General features: G+C 52.1%; 1 protein-coding gene across 3 annotated transcripts in view; it reads left to right on the forward strand.

Moving 5' to 3' along the window:
- Positions 1–12,834, forward strand: part of CDK18 (cyclin dependent kinase 18) — a 50,663-nt gene extending 37,829 nt beyond the window's left edge. For all 3 annotated transcript variants that reach the window (XM_006259890.4, XM_019477269.2, XM_019477268.2), the window contains exons 9-16: positions 436–559; positions 905–1,025; positions 1,431–1,528; positions 2,146–2,251; positions 2,815–2,857; positions 3,988–4,078; positions 4,939–5,016; positions 6,058–12,834. In XM_006259890.4, the coding sequence (XP_006259952.2) occupies positions 436–559; positions 905–1,025; positions 1,431–1,528; positions 2,146–2,251; positions 2,815–2,857; positions 3,988–4,078; positions 4,939–5,016; positions 6,058–6,092 (696 nt within the window). In that variant the 3' untranslated portion in view covers positions 6,093–12,834. The remainder of the gene's footprint in view (positions 1–435; positions 560–904; positions 1,026–1,430; positions 1,529–2,145; positions 2,252–2,814; positions 2,858–3,987; positions 4,079–4,938; positions 5,017–6,057) is intronic.
- Positions 12,835–14,656: the final 1,822 nt, after the last annotated feature.

A 14,656-nucleotide genomic window follows, 5' to 3' on the forward strand; every position in this document is an offset into this window, starting at 1 on the left:
GACTCATAGACCCAGATTCTCATTGCTACTAAAGCCCCTTTATACCCCTCCTCTCTTCCTGGCAGCAACAGGCTTCTTAAGTTAGATGTTAACATAATTTACAAGTGCATGGCTTACACTGTGAAGGGCCCTTTGTGCTGCTCATGTAAAGGGGCCGTGCAGTCGGTGAGAATCTGGCTCTTGCCCTCCAAGCTGGAGCTACCTTGGCTCTGATCCTCCTCAGTCCATCACTGAAGCCTATGTGTGTTGTGAAATGAGTCCAGAGCTGCAAGCTGCAGGGTTTCATCCCAACGCTAGAGAAAGTCTTTCCTCCAGAGGGGCCCTGAAGCTGCTTGCAGGTTCTGCCTTGTGCTGTTCTCTGCCGAACCGAATGCCAGACCCTCACTGCCCTGCCGCGCTGAACGTGCCTCTCCTCCCTCTTCCCCCCTCCCCAAGATCTTCATGTTCCAGCTGCTGCGAGGTCTGTCGTACTGCCACCGGAGGAAGATCCTGCATCGCGACCTCAAACCGCAGAACTTGCTCATCAACGAGAGGGGGGAGCTGAAGCTGGCAGACTTCGGTGAGCAGGGCTGGGGGAGCACGGGCCTGGCTGGGCTCAGTGAGTGCCGACAGCCGTGCATGCATGCCACTTGGAGGGGCACAGGAGACCCAAATTATGGTCCATCCCAGTCCGCTCAGACTGTGCTGGGGGTGGGTCAGTGCATCAGATTTGCTCACTGTGGGCTGATTGAAGGACTTAAATGCAGCAGCCAGGTTTCCAGACCTGCCGCTCCAAACTCAGCTACTGCCTGGAGATGCATAAGAGGAGGGGAACTCCTCTGCCCACTTATTTCCCTGTGGTGCTGCTGGTGAGAACTACACTGCAGTGTAGGAGAAGACACAGAGACATCCCTTCCACCCCCAGGTCTAGCCAGAGCCAAGTCAGTCCCTACCAAGACGTATTCCAACGAGGTGGTCACGCTGTGGTATCGGCCTCCGGACGTCCTGCTGGGCTCGACCGAGTACTCCACGCCCATCGATATGTGGTGAGCTGTGGGGGCTGGCAGGGCTGGGCACGAGCACTGGACCCCATTCCTGCATTCCCACCTCTCCAGTGCAGGGGATCATCACTGCCTTTCATCTCTCCATGCAGCGCCATGCACGCTGGGCTGCTATATAGAGCAACGCCAGCACAAGGATGCTGCCTGCCCTGCTTTATGCGCGCACTCTAGGTCTCCCAGGTCATAAGCTCTTTGGAGCAGGCTCCTTGATTGTGCATCAGGGCCTTTTTGAGCAGATGATAAGCAGTAGCAGCAATGTCCCAAAGAACGGGCAGGAGCTCCCTCGGGTGGCTGTGACTGTAAGGAACCAACCTGCATTGCGCGAAGGCAGGGGGGTGCGCTCAGAGGTCTTTTCCATCTCTAATATCAATGCCTCTGCTGCTCGCTTAGGGGCGTGGGCTGCATCCACTATGAAATGGTCACAGGACGGCCCATGTTCCCTGGGTCCACCGTGAAAGAAGAGCTGCATTTAATCTTCCGGCTGCTGGGTGAGTCTTCTCTCTAACTTCCGCTAGAGGGCAATGGCTGACCGAGGAAGATGGAGAGAGGGCAAAGGCCTTGGCACACCTTCCTCTGTGAGCCTCACAAATGTTGTTCAGCTTAATGCTAGCTTGGAGTTTGGAGCGGTCACGCTTTCAACTCGAGCCGCACATCCGTCAGGAGTGGCCACGTCACAGAACAGGAGCTGGGTAGTGTGGACCAGAGATAATCCTGTCCTGGAGCGGCATAACTTTGATCCACATAACGAGTGCTTTAAGCCACTTTAAGGTGTTAACGCACAGACAATGCAGGGGTTAAGAGCTCCAGGAGCTGCCCAATATTGTCATGTAACAAGGCCCTGAGAAACAGCCTTAGCTGAAAGCTTAGACTGGCTTGCCAGTCCCATGCCCTCAGCCCTGTGGGAGTGGAGACAGGACCAGATCCTTCCTCGAGGGTTTTCTAACCTTGCAGTAGCATCGGAGAGTGGGGGGAGGATTCGCTGGTCTCTTCCAAGGGAGATCGTTTCCACGAGGGGCTCCTCCATGCTAGGGTAATGGAGGGCAATGACTGGAGCTCCCCGTGGTGTGATGAAGATGATGTGTCCAAACCATCCTTTCTCCCCCAGGGACCCCTACAGAAGACTCCTGGCCTGGAATCACATCCAACGAGGAGTTCAAGGCGTACAGTTTCACCCAATACCTCGCCCAGCCACTGATCAACCATGCCCCGAGGTACTGAGACTCCCACTGCACGCAGGCATGTGCTGGCCAGCAGCGGGACACTGCGGGGACTAGGCTGCGAGGTTTCATCCCAGGCTCACTCTGACACTAGGGAGCGGGGAGGACACACAGCCATGGAAATGGAGGGTCGGTATTTGATCCCCAGCAGCAACACAGTCGGGGTCAGGTCAGGTCTCCTTTTCTATGCCACAGTATATAGATTCACAGATTGTAAGGGCTGCGGAAGGGACTTGCAAGATCATCGGGTCCAGCCCCCCGCACTAGGCAGGAAAGACAACTGGGGTCAGGTGATACGGAAGCCATGAATTTAAGCTAACGTGCATAAGGCCTCCCTGGAAGGACTCTCCCGGACACAGCCCGGAAGCAAAAGCAGGCTCCAGGGCTTATCTAGGCTTATCCAGCCCTGCTTGTTTCAGAAATTCATGCCCAACAGGCTGTTCTGCTGCTTTGAAAGGCATGTGCCAACCCACCGTGCCCCCATTGCACCCTGGTAGAGCCTGGCTGTGCCCACGGGAGGGCCTTTCGGATGCAATAACAGTCTCCTTCTCTTTAAGGCTGGACACAGAAGGAATCGATCTGCTGACAAACCTTCTCTTGGTAAGTAGCCTGGCGGCCCAACCCAAGAGCAGCGGGGTTGGCAGAGCTTGGGGTCAAGGCTGTTAATGAAAGGAAAGGCAGCTGGCCCCCAGAGAGGGGCCTGGGGTCAGAGGAGCCAGCTAGGGAGCGGGTATTGCCACTGCTCCAGCCAGCTGGCATGCTGGTGTTGTAGGGCCTAATCATGGTGCTGTTGGAGGCAACTGCAAAACATCACGGGGTGTCAAAGGACTGTAGACACCTCCTCCTCTTGGGTTGTATCGGTGTCCAAAGCCCCTGTCCCAACTTCAGGTGGAGGCATCTTCCCTCTCGCTGGCTCCCGGAGACGTGCTGCTGTCTGCTTGTACCTGCCCTCCCATAAAAGTGCTTTGAGGTCCCGAACTCTGAATCAGCCTCTCATCACCAGTGTCTGGTTGCTCATCTTTTCTCTGCTGCCAAGTTCCTTGTTCCGCTTCCCTAGATTTACTCAGCAGCACAGTCTTGCCTTTCAACCGCCACTTGTCTTCATCCATCCATCCTGGCACGGCGACGCACAACTTGGCATTCCCACAGCAGCAGCTCTGACTCCCCTGAGCCCTGATAGACATGTCCTGATAGGGGTGCCCGATGGAGGAGCTGTGATTGAAATGGAGGAGGGTTGGTCTCCCTCTTCCCTTCACCCTGCTCTCCCCATGCGCACACACAGAGAGGATATAATGACACAGCCCATGAAACCACTGCACACCTAAAGATTATGCAACCACCCACCGGAGGTGTTGACACAAACAGCATATGGAACGGCAAGCGCAGGCATATGCGACGGTTCCTCTGCGTGCACACGCGTGCCCACCCACAGAGCATATGTCGTTATTTGCTCACCTGCCCCCCCACAGAAGCTGTCACTGCTCAGGCGCCTGCACACACATGCACACACGCAGCCAGCCATATGTACTTGCTTGCACATACACACTCAGCGTACCTCACACACATAATATGTACCGACACAAACATAGCAAGTAATGAGACCCGCTTCACGTAATGCTGTGTACACAACATGAGTCGTGTCTTACACACCCAGCGCACATAACGGCAAGCTCCATGTGCAATGACGTGTGCCGAGCCCAAGTAATCTCCTTTCTCTGTGGTCTGTGCAGTATGAAGCCAAGAGCCGGATCTCGGCTGAAGCAGCCTTACGACACCCGTACTTCAAGAGCCTGGGGGAACGTGTGCACCTCTTGCCTGACAGTAAGTGCCCATCCATGCTAATGGGATTTGCTTTGAAAGGTAAATACTGGGCTTTCAGGGAAAGTGTCATCAGCAGTTGATTTTTCCAGCTGGCAGAAACCAGGAGGCTGAAAGCTAAGGAGTGCCAACTTCCTGCACTCTCTCATTTCAGGGGTTTTTTATTTTCCTATGGGAAAGCCATCCTCCCCTTGTGGGAGGCTGCATGTGGCCCTTTTCCCTGGGGCAATGATCACAGCTTGCTGGGCCTTCACTGCCTGAGTTACCCCTTCTCTTATGTACCAGCTAGTAGGACACAGAGGGTACATCTACATGAGACACTAAAAGTGCAGTAAACTAATTCTACTGTGCACCAGCGTGTCACGGCAAAAGCCGAGCTAATACGCTAAAGCACAGGAGAATTAGTCGACTGTACATTAGCATCAGGTAAAACACGTGCACTGTGCTATAACACTGGTTACAGCACCTTCATAGTACCTGTTATTACAGGTACTAAACTTAATGCAGCACAATTCTGGTGCATTAATGCACATGCAGACATGCCCAGAAAGAGGGTAAGGGCCTCCTACCCTCCTAAGGGCTGGGCTTTTAAGCCCATGTCTCCTTCAAGATCCCCATTCTCTATATTTAGAGAAAGGAAATGAGTGCTCCTGAGGCTTGAGATTGGCATAGTGAGGGGGCAGAAGCTGGCACGTGGGCATGGTGAGGTGGAGGATCTTGCCGTTGCAGGGTGAGACATCCTGGGCATGTGGGAGCAAGGCATTGGTGTGAGGGCACAGTACTGAATGCATGTGCTGGCTACCTCTGGAAACAGCTCATCCAGTCGTTAACTCTCATCTGTTCCTCTCTCTCCCTTTGCCCAGCTGCCTCCATCTTCACTCTGAAGGAAATACAGCTTCAAAAGGACCCAGGCTACCGAGGCTCAGTCTTTCAGCAGTCAGGTAGGACCTGTGACCCCTGGGCTGGGGAGAGCAGCACTCTCGATAGAAATGCAGTCGGTCCAGGTGCCAGAACAGCCTGGAGCTGCGTGCAGGCTAATTTACCCGGCTGAGCAGGAAGGCAAAGGAGCACAGCTCTGTGCCGCTGCCCCTCCGGGTGCCGAAGCCAGCTCCAGCATCTCCATGCAGCAGAGCCAGAGCGAGGAGGCTGCCGGGAGCAGCCCTGTTGCCCTGTTGCGCCAGCTGCGCCCAAGTAGTGATGCCTGCACTCATTCGACGTGTCCCTCTGCAGTGATGACCCTGGGCCGTGCCCAGGTGCAGTGCCCGGGGCGACAGGTGTCACAGCAGGTTTCCCATGCAGGGCAGGGAATGCCAAGTTGCTGTCAGCTTCACCACAAAGCGGCCATTCAGGGCCCATTGCTTATCTTGTCGGGAGGATCGGAGGGGAAAGTCCAGTTGAAGTCTGAGCTGGATTAGCAGGAAAGTCTTCACATCAACCTCTCCCCACACTTTGGCCCCAGGGGGGTGAACCAGCCTGAGAGGCCCCTCGCTCAGCTGGTTAGACATTAATATTCCAAGTGACAGAGCAGGCATTGTTTCTATGCAATGACCACAGCAAAGGGCTGGGCATGGGGGCTCATGAGATTGCTTCCCAGCCCTGTCATGGACCCACTCTGTGACTTCTGCAGCAAGTGACTCCCTCCCCTTGTGCCTCCAGAGACTCTGGGCACATCTGTGCTGCTGTCCCAGGACTCCTGAGGGCACTGCCAAGAGGCACAGCCCTGGCTGCTCTCACCTCTCATGCAGGGCACCCAGGAATGAGGCAGGGAAGCTGCTCATTGAGTGATGCCACTCTCAAGCATGCAGGGGTGGAGGGCTCGCAGGCCGTCGGGAGCTGGAGCTGCAGTGGATTCATAGGTCTCTGCACCTGAAATGGCCCCTAGAGGGAGATGCCTCCCCTTGCTGTGGTAGGGTGGGCTGATGAGCCTAAAGCACTTGGGTTCTAGCCTTTCTGACCTGTCTCTCTCTCTCTGTCTCTCCCAGGTCGAGGGAAGAACAGGAGGCAGAGTATATTTTAAACCCGTCTCCTTCCCTTCATCACCATGGAGATCAAAGCACCGAGGAAGGAGAGGACTACATGCTGCCACCAGACTCATCCGCAGAGCGTTTGAATCTAGCAGGAAGAGACTGGAGGGCACTCTTCTGCCGCAGGCTGCCCTCCAGCTGGCCTCACAATCCCACTGCTACCACCAGTCTCTTGTCAAAGGAGCTGCAGCGCCTGCTCCTCTCCCCCTCGCTTTTCACATGGTGCCACCACAGCTGGGGCCCCGCATGCCGTACCAGGGTAAGGTGCTTTACTGAGTGACTGGCTGCCCTGGGCATAGCCCCATGCTCCCCCCATGTGCACCTGCTGGCGTGCTGTTGGCTGCCGTGAGGTTGGTAAGCAGGCACGCATGGAGGCTCTGCAGGCGGGAGACAGGGTCTCCGACAGCTGGCAGGATGGTGGCATGGAGCGATCAGGGAGCGGCAGATGTACCTGCAAACACATGGTGTGCCTGCATCAGGCATCCTCCTGCTCCCATCGCTGGTGAAGTTGGACCTGGGCTGACAGACTGGTGAAGGACGGGTGTAAAGTTTCCAGCCGGGGGGTATCTCACGATGAGCCCCATGCAGGGCTTTCTGGCAGTGCACACATAGTAGGACAGAGTCGTTTGACATGGGGGAGCTCTCCCTTAGCCTCCCCCACAGGTGCCTGAACAGGGGATCCCTCTTCCCTACTTCCACATTGGAGCCCAAGCGCTGTCACAAGGCTTGTCTGAACAGCTGCCCTGAGGGCCAGGAGGATGGAGGGAGTTACGGGAACATGCCAATTAGCTGGATTCCTCTGATCCTATCACTTTTCCCAGCAACCTTCTTCCCTGCCCACACTGTATTTTTTAATCTCTGACAGCTGGCTGCTATGTACAGACTTCCCTAGTGCAATGATGTAGTAGGACTGAGAATCGGGGCACACAGATGGGCATCAGCTCCATGCAAAAGCAACACAGCATTTCCCAGGACGTTCATCCGGCTGCTCCAGCCCTCTCCAAAACAAGCAAAATCACTCGTGTCTCACGCTCAGAGCCTACCATGCTCCTAATCCACCTTTGGAGATACGGGCATGGTCTCCACAAGTGGCTTGAGAGCTGCTGTGAACTCTCCAGCCACTCAAGGCCATCTTTGAGTTTATTGCAAAGTGTGAAAAAGCCGGAGTAAGTGTGCCTCCCAGTGCAGGCGTGCTGTGCGTTCTCATCCGGGTGACAGGTGGAGGAGGAGGCTAGTCCTACCACTGTGAAGCTGCAGCATAGAAACGGACTGAAAGGTGACATCCCTGTTATGCAGGGAGCGTTCCCAAGTGCGCTGCACTCACCTTTCACTCTGTGCTTGATCGCTGTCGGCTCGTTGCCAGCTTGCACTGCCCACAGTTTCTACGCACGTGCTGATGTCAGTGGGATTGAAGCACTTACCTAAATCTGAGCATGTACCTATGTGCGTGGCTGGATTAGAAACGTTACGCGTGCATGTTCTCCATTTATGCCACATCTGCTCAGATAAAATCATATCCTGCCCAAACAGCTCAAACCAAACCGGAAACCATTTTGGTTGAAAAAGTTGAAAGAAGTTTCCATTTTTAATAGACTGTTCCTCCCCTCTCTGCCTCTTCCTTTCTGTGCTCCGTGCTCCCCCTGCCCAGCTGGCACTAACGAAAATCACGGGTTGGTCACCTGATTGTGGGACTGGCAGGCAGGAAATCCTCCATTCCTATCCAAACGGCTCCCCTCACATGCTGCTAGCCTTGGGCAGGTGATGTCACCTCTCTGTGCCTCAGTTTCCCCATCTGTCACATGGGGCTGATGATCTTTAGCTGTCTTACCGGGAGACATAATGCTCCATGGCCCTCAGAAAATGCAAAGCATGAAGATGAGGTGGAGATGGGCTGGTACCTGAACTTCCCCGGTACTTGAGATGGTTAGAGTCCGGCGTTCCAGCTCAGGTCAGATGGGAAGCGCTAGGTCCTACATAGGCCACAGCAGCTTGGATTTCAGTTGGGCTCATCCTGGATAAGCATCCATACTTCTGCATTACTTGAGGTTTGCCTAGTTTCTTTCTCCGTACACCTGGGCCAAGTAATGTGCTTTTCTCTTTCATTCTTTAGGGAAAGGCATGCCTAACCCTGTCTGCAGGGCATGTGTGCAGCACACACGTGACATGTTTAGCCCTTGCTCATACCTGTATAAAGTGCATCCGTCTGCTCAGCTTCACAGACTCTGCTCCAGCTGCACCAGGGCTCTCAAGGAAGCACATGAGATAGAGGTTTAAAAAAGTGTTTGCTATAAGACCTAGCCAGTCTGAGCAAGCCTTTGCCAATGATTTTTGGCACAGAAGTTCCCTGGGGAGAACAAGGATTTATACAGGGGTGGCAATTCCCACGGATGGTCACAGGGCAGTGACTCAGTTGGCTGTTCAGCCCATAGATGAAATGTTTCACGGAGGCCCCATTCAGCAAGGTATTGGAGTCCACCCCGAATGCCAGGGAGGCAAACCATCAGCAGGGTGACTCTTTATGTGCTCCAGGCTGGGCATGTGCTGAGTACCTAGCCTGGGCTGAGGGGCAGAGAGGAAGAAGCCAATCTTCCTACCCACTTTGCAGTGACCGAGCAAGGTCCTTCAGCAGCTGGGGACGATGTTCCTTGTGAGGCCCCATCCCTGGCCCGTAGAGCGCTCACAAATGGCCAATTCCAGAGGTTCATCTCGTCTCTCCCCCAATACACCGTGTCCGTGTTCAGGCCTGTGCCTTCCTCCCTTTCTCAGCTCCATGCTGTGGGGCCCATCCAGCTGCGGCATAATGCAGAGTCTTTTGTGGCCACCTCTGAGTCAGAGCTGCTGCAATGCTGCCGTGCTTTGTCAGCGGAGCTGGCAGCAATGCAGAGAGACCCCGTCTCCTCTGTGTGCCCTGGAGCTCGACCGCACCACCACTCATGCACACAGACAAAGCCAGCGTGGTGCATGTTCCCCACGCCAGCACTTGGCACTCTGGTTTCTGATCACCAACAGGTCCCGTCACCTCCAGTTGCTGCCTCTGAAAATCGGATCCCCCTGCCTGCAACACATATAGGCATCTTTTGGTGCAGCCTTCACTCCCCACTCAAAAAAGAGGCCCAGCATTGAAAATACCAGTGCAGCAGGAGCAAAGGGAGGTGAGATCACTGCCTGGAAGGCAGGCATCATGTGGCTGCAGATTGGGACAAAAGGTTAAAGACGAGGCCCAGCAGCACTGCTTTCTTCAAGGTCATTTGGTAAAGGAAAAATATTCTCCTTAGTCCTGTAACCTGCACGCTGTTTATTCTTCTCTGTACCCTGCAGACCCTTCCTGAAGGAGACCTCGGTGTCAGAACGCTGTTATTTATTAGCTTGGTACATGGGTATCAGGGTGAGCTTAAGATAACCCCTTTTGTTCCCGGGCAGTGCGGTGGGTATTTTGTCCCTGTTCAGTACAGCAATAGCCAGTGTAAATATTTAGCACGCCCCTGAGCAGGGCTTGATTTATAAGCCCCTGGTGCTTGTTCATTTGCAGGGCTTGGCTGGCTGAGTCCTGTTTGCACGATCCCGAGGTCCCTGCACACACGCTGCCTGTAAAAGCCTTTCCAGCTGCTTCTGGGCTGTAAGTGGAGCCATTAGGCAAGATCCTCAGCCACGCAGCTCGTCAGGGCCTCCCTGAAGTTCCTGGAGCTGCAGTGAGATTTGCAGAGATGTTTAAAGAGTCTGTGCAGGCAGAGGAGCACTTAGTGGCATTTGCAAACACTCCTAAGCAAATCAGTCGTCCAACTTGCAGTGGAAGTCAGTGGAGTTTAGCCCCTGCCTTGCAAATCCAGTTATGTATGTACATGCTTACATGCTCAGGTGCCCAAATGGGCACAGTGAGGGGCCAATCTGGCCCCTGCATCAGTTGGCCCCAGCTGAGGATCTGTCTCCTCTGGCAGCCGAACCCAGTTCAGTTCCTGTGAGCGCTGCATTCATATTTCCAAGGCTGAACCTTTGGTTCACTGTCATTTTCCAAGCGTGACACTTACAGGGAGCCACTCTCTGCTTTCAAACACAGGTTGCAATCCCTATATTTAAGAACTAAGATAAGAGGTTTTGCCAGGAAGCTTTGTACCACCCCTTGTCTGCTGCAGTGAGAGGCAGCTTGGTCCTGTAACCTGGTTGTGCCAGTGCCTGGCCCAGTTCAAGTCTGTGATTCACTAGATTAGTGACTCTGGGTCTTGGGACTTCCAGCTCCACGGTGGGAATAGATCAAGCCAGGTTGCTGCTCTTCTCTCTTAGCAAGGTATAGATCAGAAGCAGCTCCACTGACAGCAGTAAAATTACTAATTTCAGTATTGGGCATGCAGCACACGAGAGCACGAGAGGGTTTTGTGACCATGACTGTTTCTGTTTTATTCTGTCCTAGTCTAAAGTCAATCCAGAAGTGGCTTAGGAAGGTTCTTAGCATGTAAACCTAGTCCCTGTGGGACTGTCACTCCTCCCCTTCCCCTCCTTTACTGCCAGTAGGTAAAACCAGGACCTTAAAGAGGTTTCCACCCCTCCTGCATAACCAAACAATAAACGTCATAAGACATTTTCTGACTCAATAAACTTGAATCGGTGAGGTTAAACATCCCTAAAGGCAGCAGCACTGAGCACCAGGAGCTGAAATGGACTCTAAACAGAGAGCAGACCTGATGGCTTTGATGCTTCCCGGTGAAGCTTGTGCATGGAGTAAATGGGGAAAAGCCAAGTGGGCTGAAAATGCTTTAACTTCCTATGAACTGTCTGAAACTGTTGGATGGTGTTAGAAATGATTTGCTTGTTGGACAACTAATCAAGCAGTTGACATTTTTTCAAAATAAGAATTTCCAGGAGAGCTGTTGGGGGGACAAGTTGCCTTTTTTCCCAGAAATTGTCATTTGTGATCAGGCGTGGTCAAGAGAGACACGTTGGTGGAACTGCTTTAAGAGTCTGCTTTCACCTGTCACATGAGCTGATAGTCACTTGCCAGGGAAGTGGATAGCTGTAAAGTCAATATTAATGTCTAGGTTACAGGGCAACAATAAAACGTTATAGACTTAGTCATTGCCTTTCACACCCCGCATAAACGGACCTGTTTTGGCCTGACACACCTCCAGATCTAGATCGAGATTTTAAACAGCACAGCTACAGCATGTCAGGTTTTACAGACTTACTTGCTCCCTGTTGGGGCTCAAGGTAGTAAACCAGTCACAGCAAATTCCTAGTTTTCCAAACTGCACGTTTTTCTCATGATTTTTGTCCACTCGCGATGGAGATCGGGTTAGAACAGGAGCAGGGGGTCATTTAAGGCTCAGGGTAAAAGCAGAGAAGCAAGAAGGTAACCGAGAGGTGGAAACGGCCTATCCCTACAGGACGAGGTATACTATCACCTCCGCAGCTGTACAAATCCCTGTGTGTGGACATGAAACCAGACCCCTTGGCTGGAGCCTGCTCTTGCTCCGTGGGTCGTAAGTCAGGGTGATGAAAGGCAAATCATAGTGCTTAGGGTCAGAAGGGACCTAAACAGATCATCAAGTCCGACCCCTGCAGGAACGGGTGCCGGGGTCATATCACCCCAGCCAAATATCTGCCCAAATAGGACAGCTTTGCCCTTCCCTTGATGCCTGAACCTGCAGCCCTCCGCGGTAGAGCCAGCTTTACCCGCAGGTGTTGTCCCAACAATCAAGGACCCACATCGAAACCAATACGGCCGGATAATTCCTGGCAGCGAAGCCAACCTACTCCTGGTGGCTTCTCTCACGGACGTGAGACCAAGTACATAGGGCCTGGTGTGGTGCGCACCGGAGACTCTGGGAAGCCTTTCCCCTGAGCTCACCAGGCTTTGAAGCAGGTCTCTTAACCCCCAGGGACCTGTGCCGACCCCAGCCGTATTCAAGCCGTCTCGTCCAGCCCTGCATTAGCACAGGGTGGCCAGAATAAGCTCAGTGTCATCATTGTAAATCTGACTTTGCTAAAATCACTCGCTCTGCTAAAGCCTGGATTTACACTGGTGCAAGTCAGAGCCAAACGAGGCCCAGTGGATTCGGTAAGTGCAGTCCGCTCTTTCTGAGACTTGGGGTCAAAACAGACAAGCTCTTGCGAGCTGAAGGCCAGGGACCTTTGTCTGACAAGTCCTGCTCCAGCTGTGTCGTATCTCTGTTCCGTTTCTGTACTCTAGAGTCCTGTACTGAATGCATCGTGATTGCCCTGCAGAGTTCCCCGCTCGCAACGTCCTGTATTAACAGGCACAAATGTTAAGAAACCCACTTTCTGGGTTCTTTGCCGCCGCCTTCATCCTCAGCATCTTGTTACTCCTGGAGTGGGAAAAAAATATATGCAGGCTGCTGGGTTACCCATACTGTGAATGTTCTCCAGTGTGATTCATTTGCAAATACAAATAATATATTATAACTATTATTGTACAAACAGAAGATGCATTTTAAAAGAAATGATTTTAAAGATTTATTCCGAAAGAACCAATGATTTTTTTTTTTTAAACGGGAAGTTTTTCTGGAATAAATAGAAAGGTAAAAAAAAAAAAGAAGAATAAAAGATTATATCCATCTCTCAATCCTGTGTCTGAATGTTTTATAAAGATTTCAACTTTTTGTATTTCAGATGTGACATGGACTATTTTGTGAATGTGCTCTTTTCTTGCTAAGGCTTATATTACAGATGTATCGTGAATGCTGCAAAGCCAAGATTGGAAAATAAACTTTACTGAGTACATGATAGCTTTGTACGGCATATATCTTTTGGCAGGAGAAGGCCTGAATGTTTGCTTTATTGTGCAGGTTTGAATCAGTAGGGCTGGCAACTGGCTTGTAGCGGGAGCTGTTCACATTTTTTTTTCTACGTTTGTCACAAACAGTGTTTCCTTCCTAATAAAAAACTTTTTATTTTTCACAAACTTCTCATAGTTTCATAGCTGTTAAGGACAGAAACAACCATTGTGATCAACTACTAGTCCTACTCTCTGCATAACACAGGGCATGGAGCTGCACCCAGTGATTCTGCAGCTAGCTCATAACATCTGGTTGAGGTAGAGCATCTCTTATAAAAAAGATTTCCAGGCTTGACTAAAAGGAATCAAGCAACAGAGAATCCATCACAGTCCTAGATGAATCCTTCTAATGCTAATTATTTTCCCTGTTAAACATTAATGTGCCTTATATATAGTCCAAATTTGTCAAGCTTCAGGCTCTAGCCATTAGATCATCTTCTGCCTCTTTCTTCTAGATAAAAGAGCTCTCTTCTAAAGCCACTTCCAGGATATTTTAAATCAATGGCTTTATTGCAATGATTATATTTTCCATTTACTGGAAAACTTTCCTGCCAAGAATTAGTGTTCAGAATTAAGGGATTAGTGGGGTTCCCCTCAAACCTGGAGAAATACAGAAACACAGCTGTGAATTGTGCCTTCCACCTTGGGACTGGCCTGGTCTTTTAACCCTTCTTGAAAAAGTGAATAGGAGATGGCCTTGGGGTTGGGAACAGGCTATAGCTATTTGCCTTGAATACCCCAATCCTAAAAAATTGCTCAGCAGGTGTCTGTAGAGTCCCATCAAGTCAGTGGCGCTGTGTGTGTGGACACAGAGGCTCATCTTGACTAAGTTGGATGCAGAATGAGGGTGTTTGGCCAGTGGTTTAAAGGTAGTTAAGCGCCTTCATAGGCAGAAAGAAGGAGATTGTGGGATTCTCAGAAGTCTACAAAGATATGTACCTAAACCACATGAGTTCCATGGTAGAGGGGAGCCTAAACCACAGAGGTGCCTTTGAAACTCCACCCTCAGGCACCTTTGTGGCCCTTGAGATGCCTACATTTCTGAAGAGCTGGCCTCTAGGGTCCCAGTGCAAATGTAGACCAAGGGTCTAGTCAGCTCTGCAACTGGATTTCTGCATAGGTTCAAGAGTCTGTGTGACAACAGGAGCCAACTCGTGGCCAGTCACCATACCAGCCACCCCTCTGTCTGAGGCAGTCTGCCCGTCTTTCCTACCACGACTTGTTGGGATCAACCCGATACAATACGCAGGAGGCTGCCCCTTTAATGCCCCGGTGCCAAGGGGTTTACATATGGCTCCGACCTTCCCTTACCATGTCCTATGCCTCCATAGGGCACAGTGCCTCACCGTGACCCGTGCTCCAGGGTCTCACCTGGGACTCTCACTCCCTGCTTGGAGCTCACCACCACCGTGCACCAAACTACCCACTATGACTTCCCCAGCCCCTTACAGGCTGTCCTTGGCCTTTGGCTCTGCCTGCCCAGGTATCCTCAGTTGTGCACTGCGTACCCTCTCACTAAGGCTCAGCTCTGGCTTTGGTCCCTAACTCTCCTCCAATTTGCTACCCTCACCGGGGCTCTCTCAAAATACATCTTTTGTGCAGTCCTTCAGGTTGCCCCTTGCAACCCTACTCTGCATCCAACACCCCTCATGGAGGCCAAAACTCTGCCCCTATGCTGGGGCCTCAGGGTCTCACACCCCATGGATTCAGGTGCTGCCCCCTAGGCATGCCTGGCCCCACTCCCTCCAGGGTTTTACACCCCATGGACTC

The sequence above is a fragment of the Alligator mississippiensis genome, chromosome 14 (genome assembly GCF_030867095.1).
Source record: "Alligator mississippiensis isolate rAllMis1 chromosome 14, rAllMis1, whole genome shotgun sequence".
In the NCBI taxonomy this organism is placed as follows: Eukaryota; Metazoa; Chordata; order Crocodylia; family Alligatoridae; genus Alligator; species Alligator mississippiensis.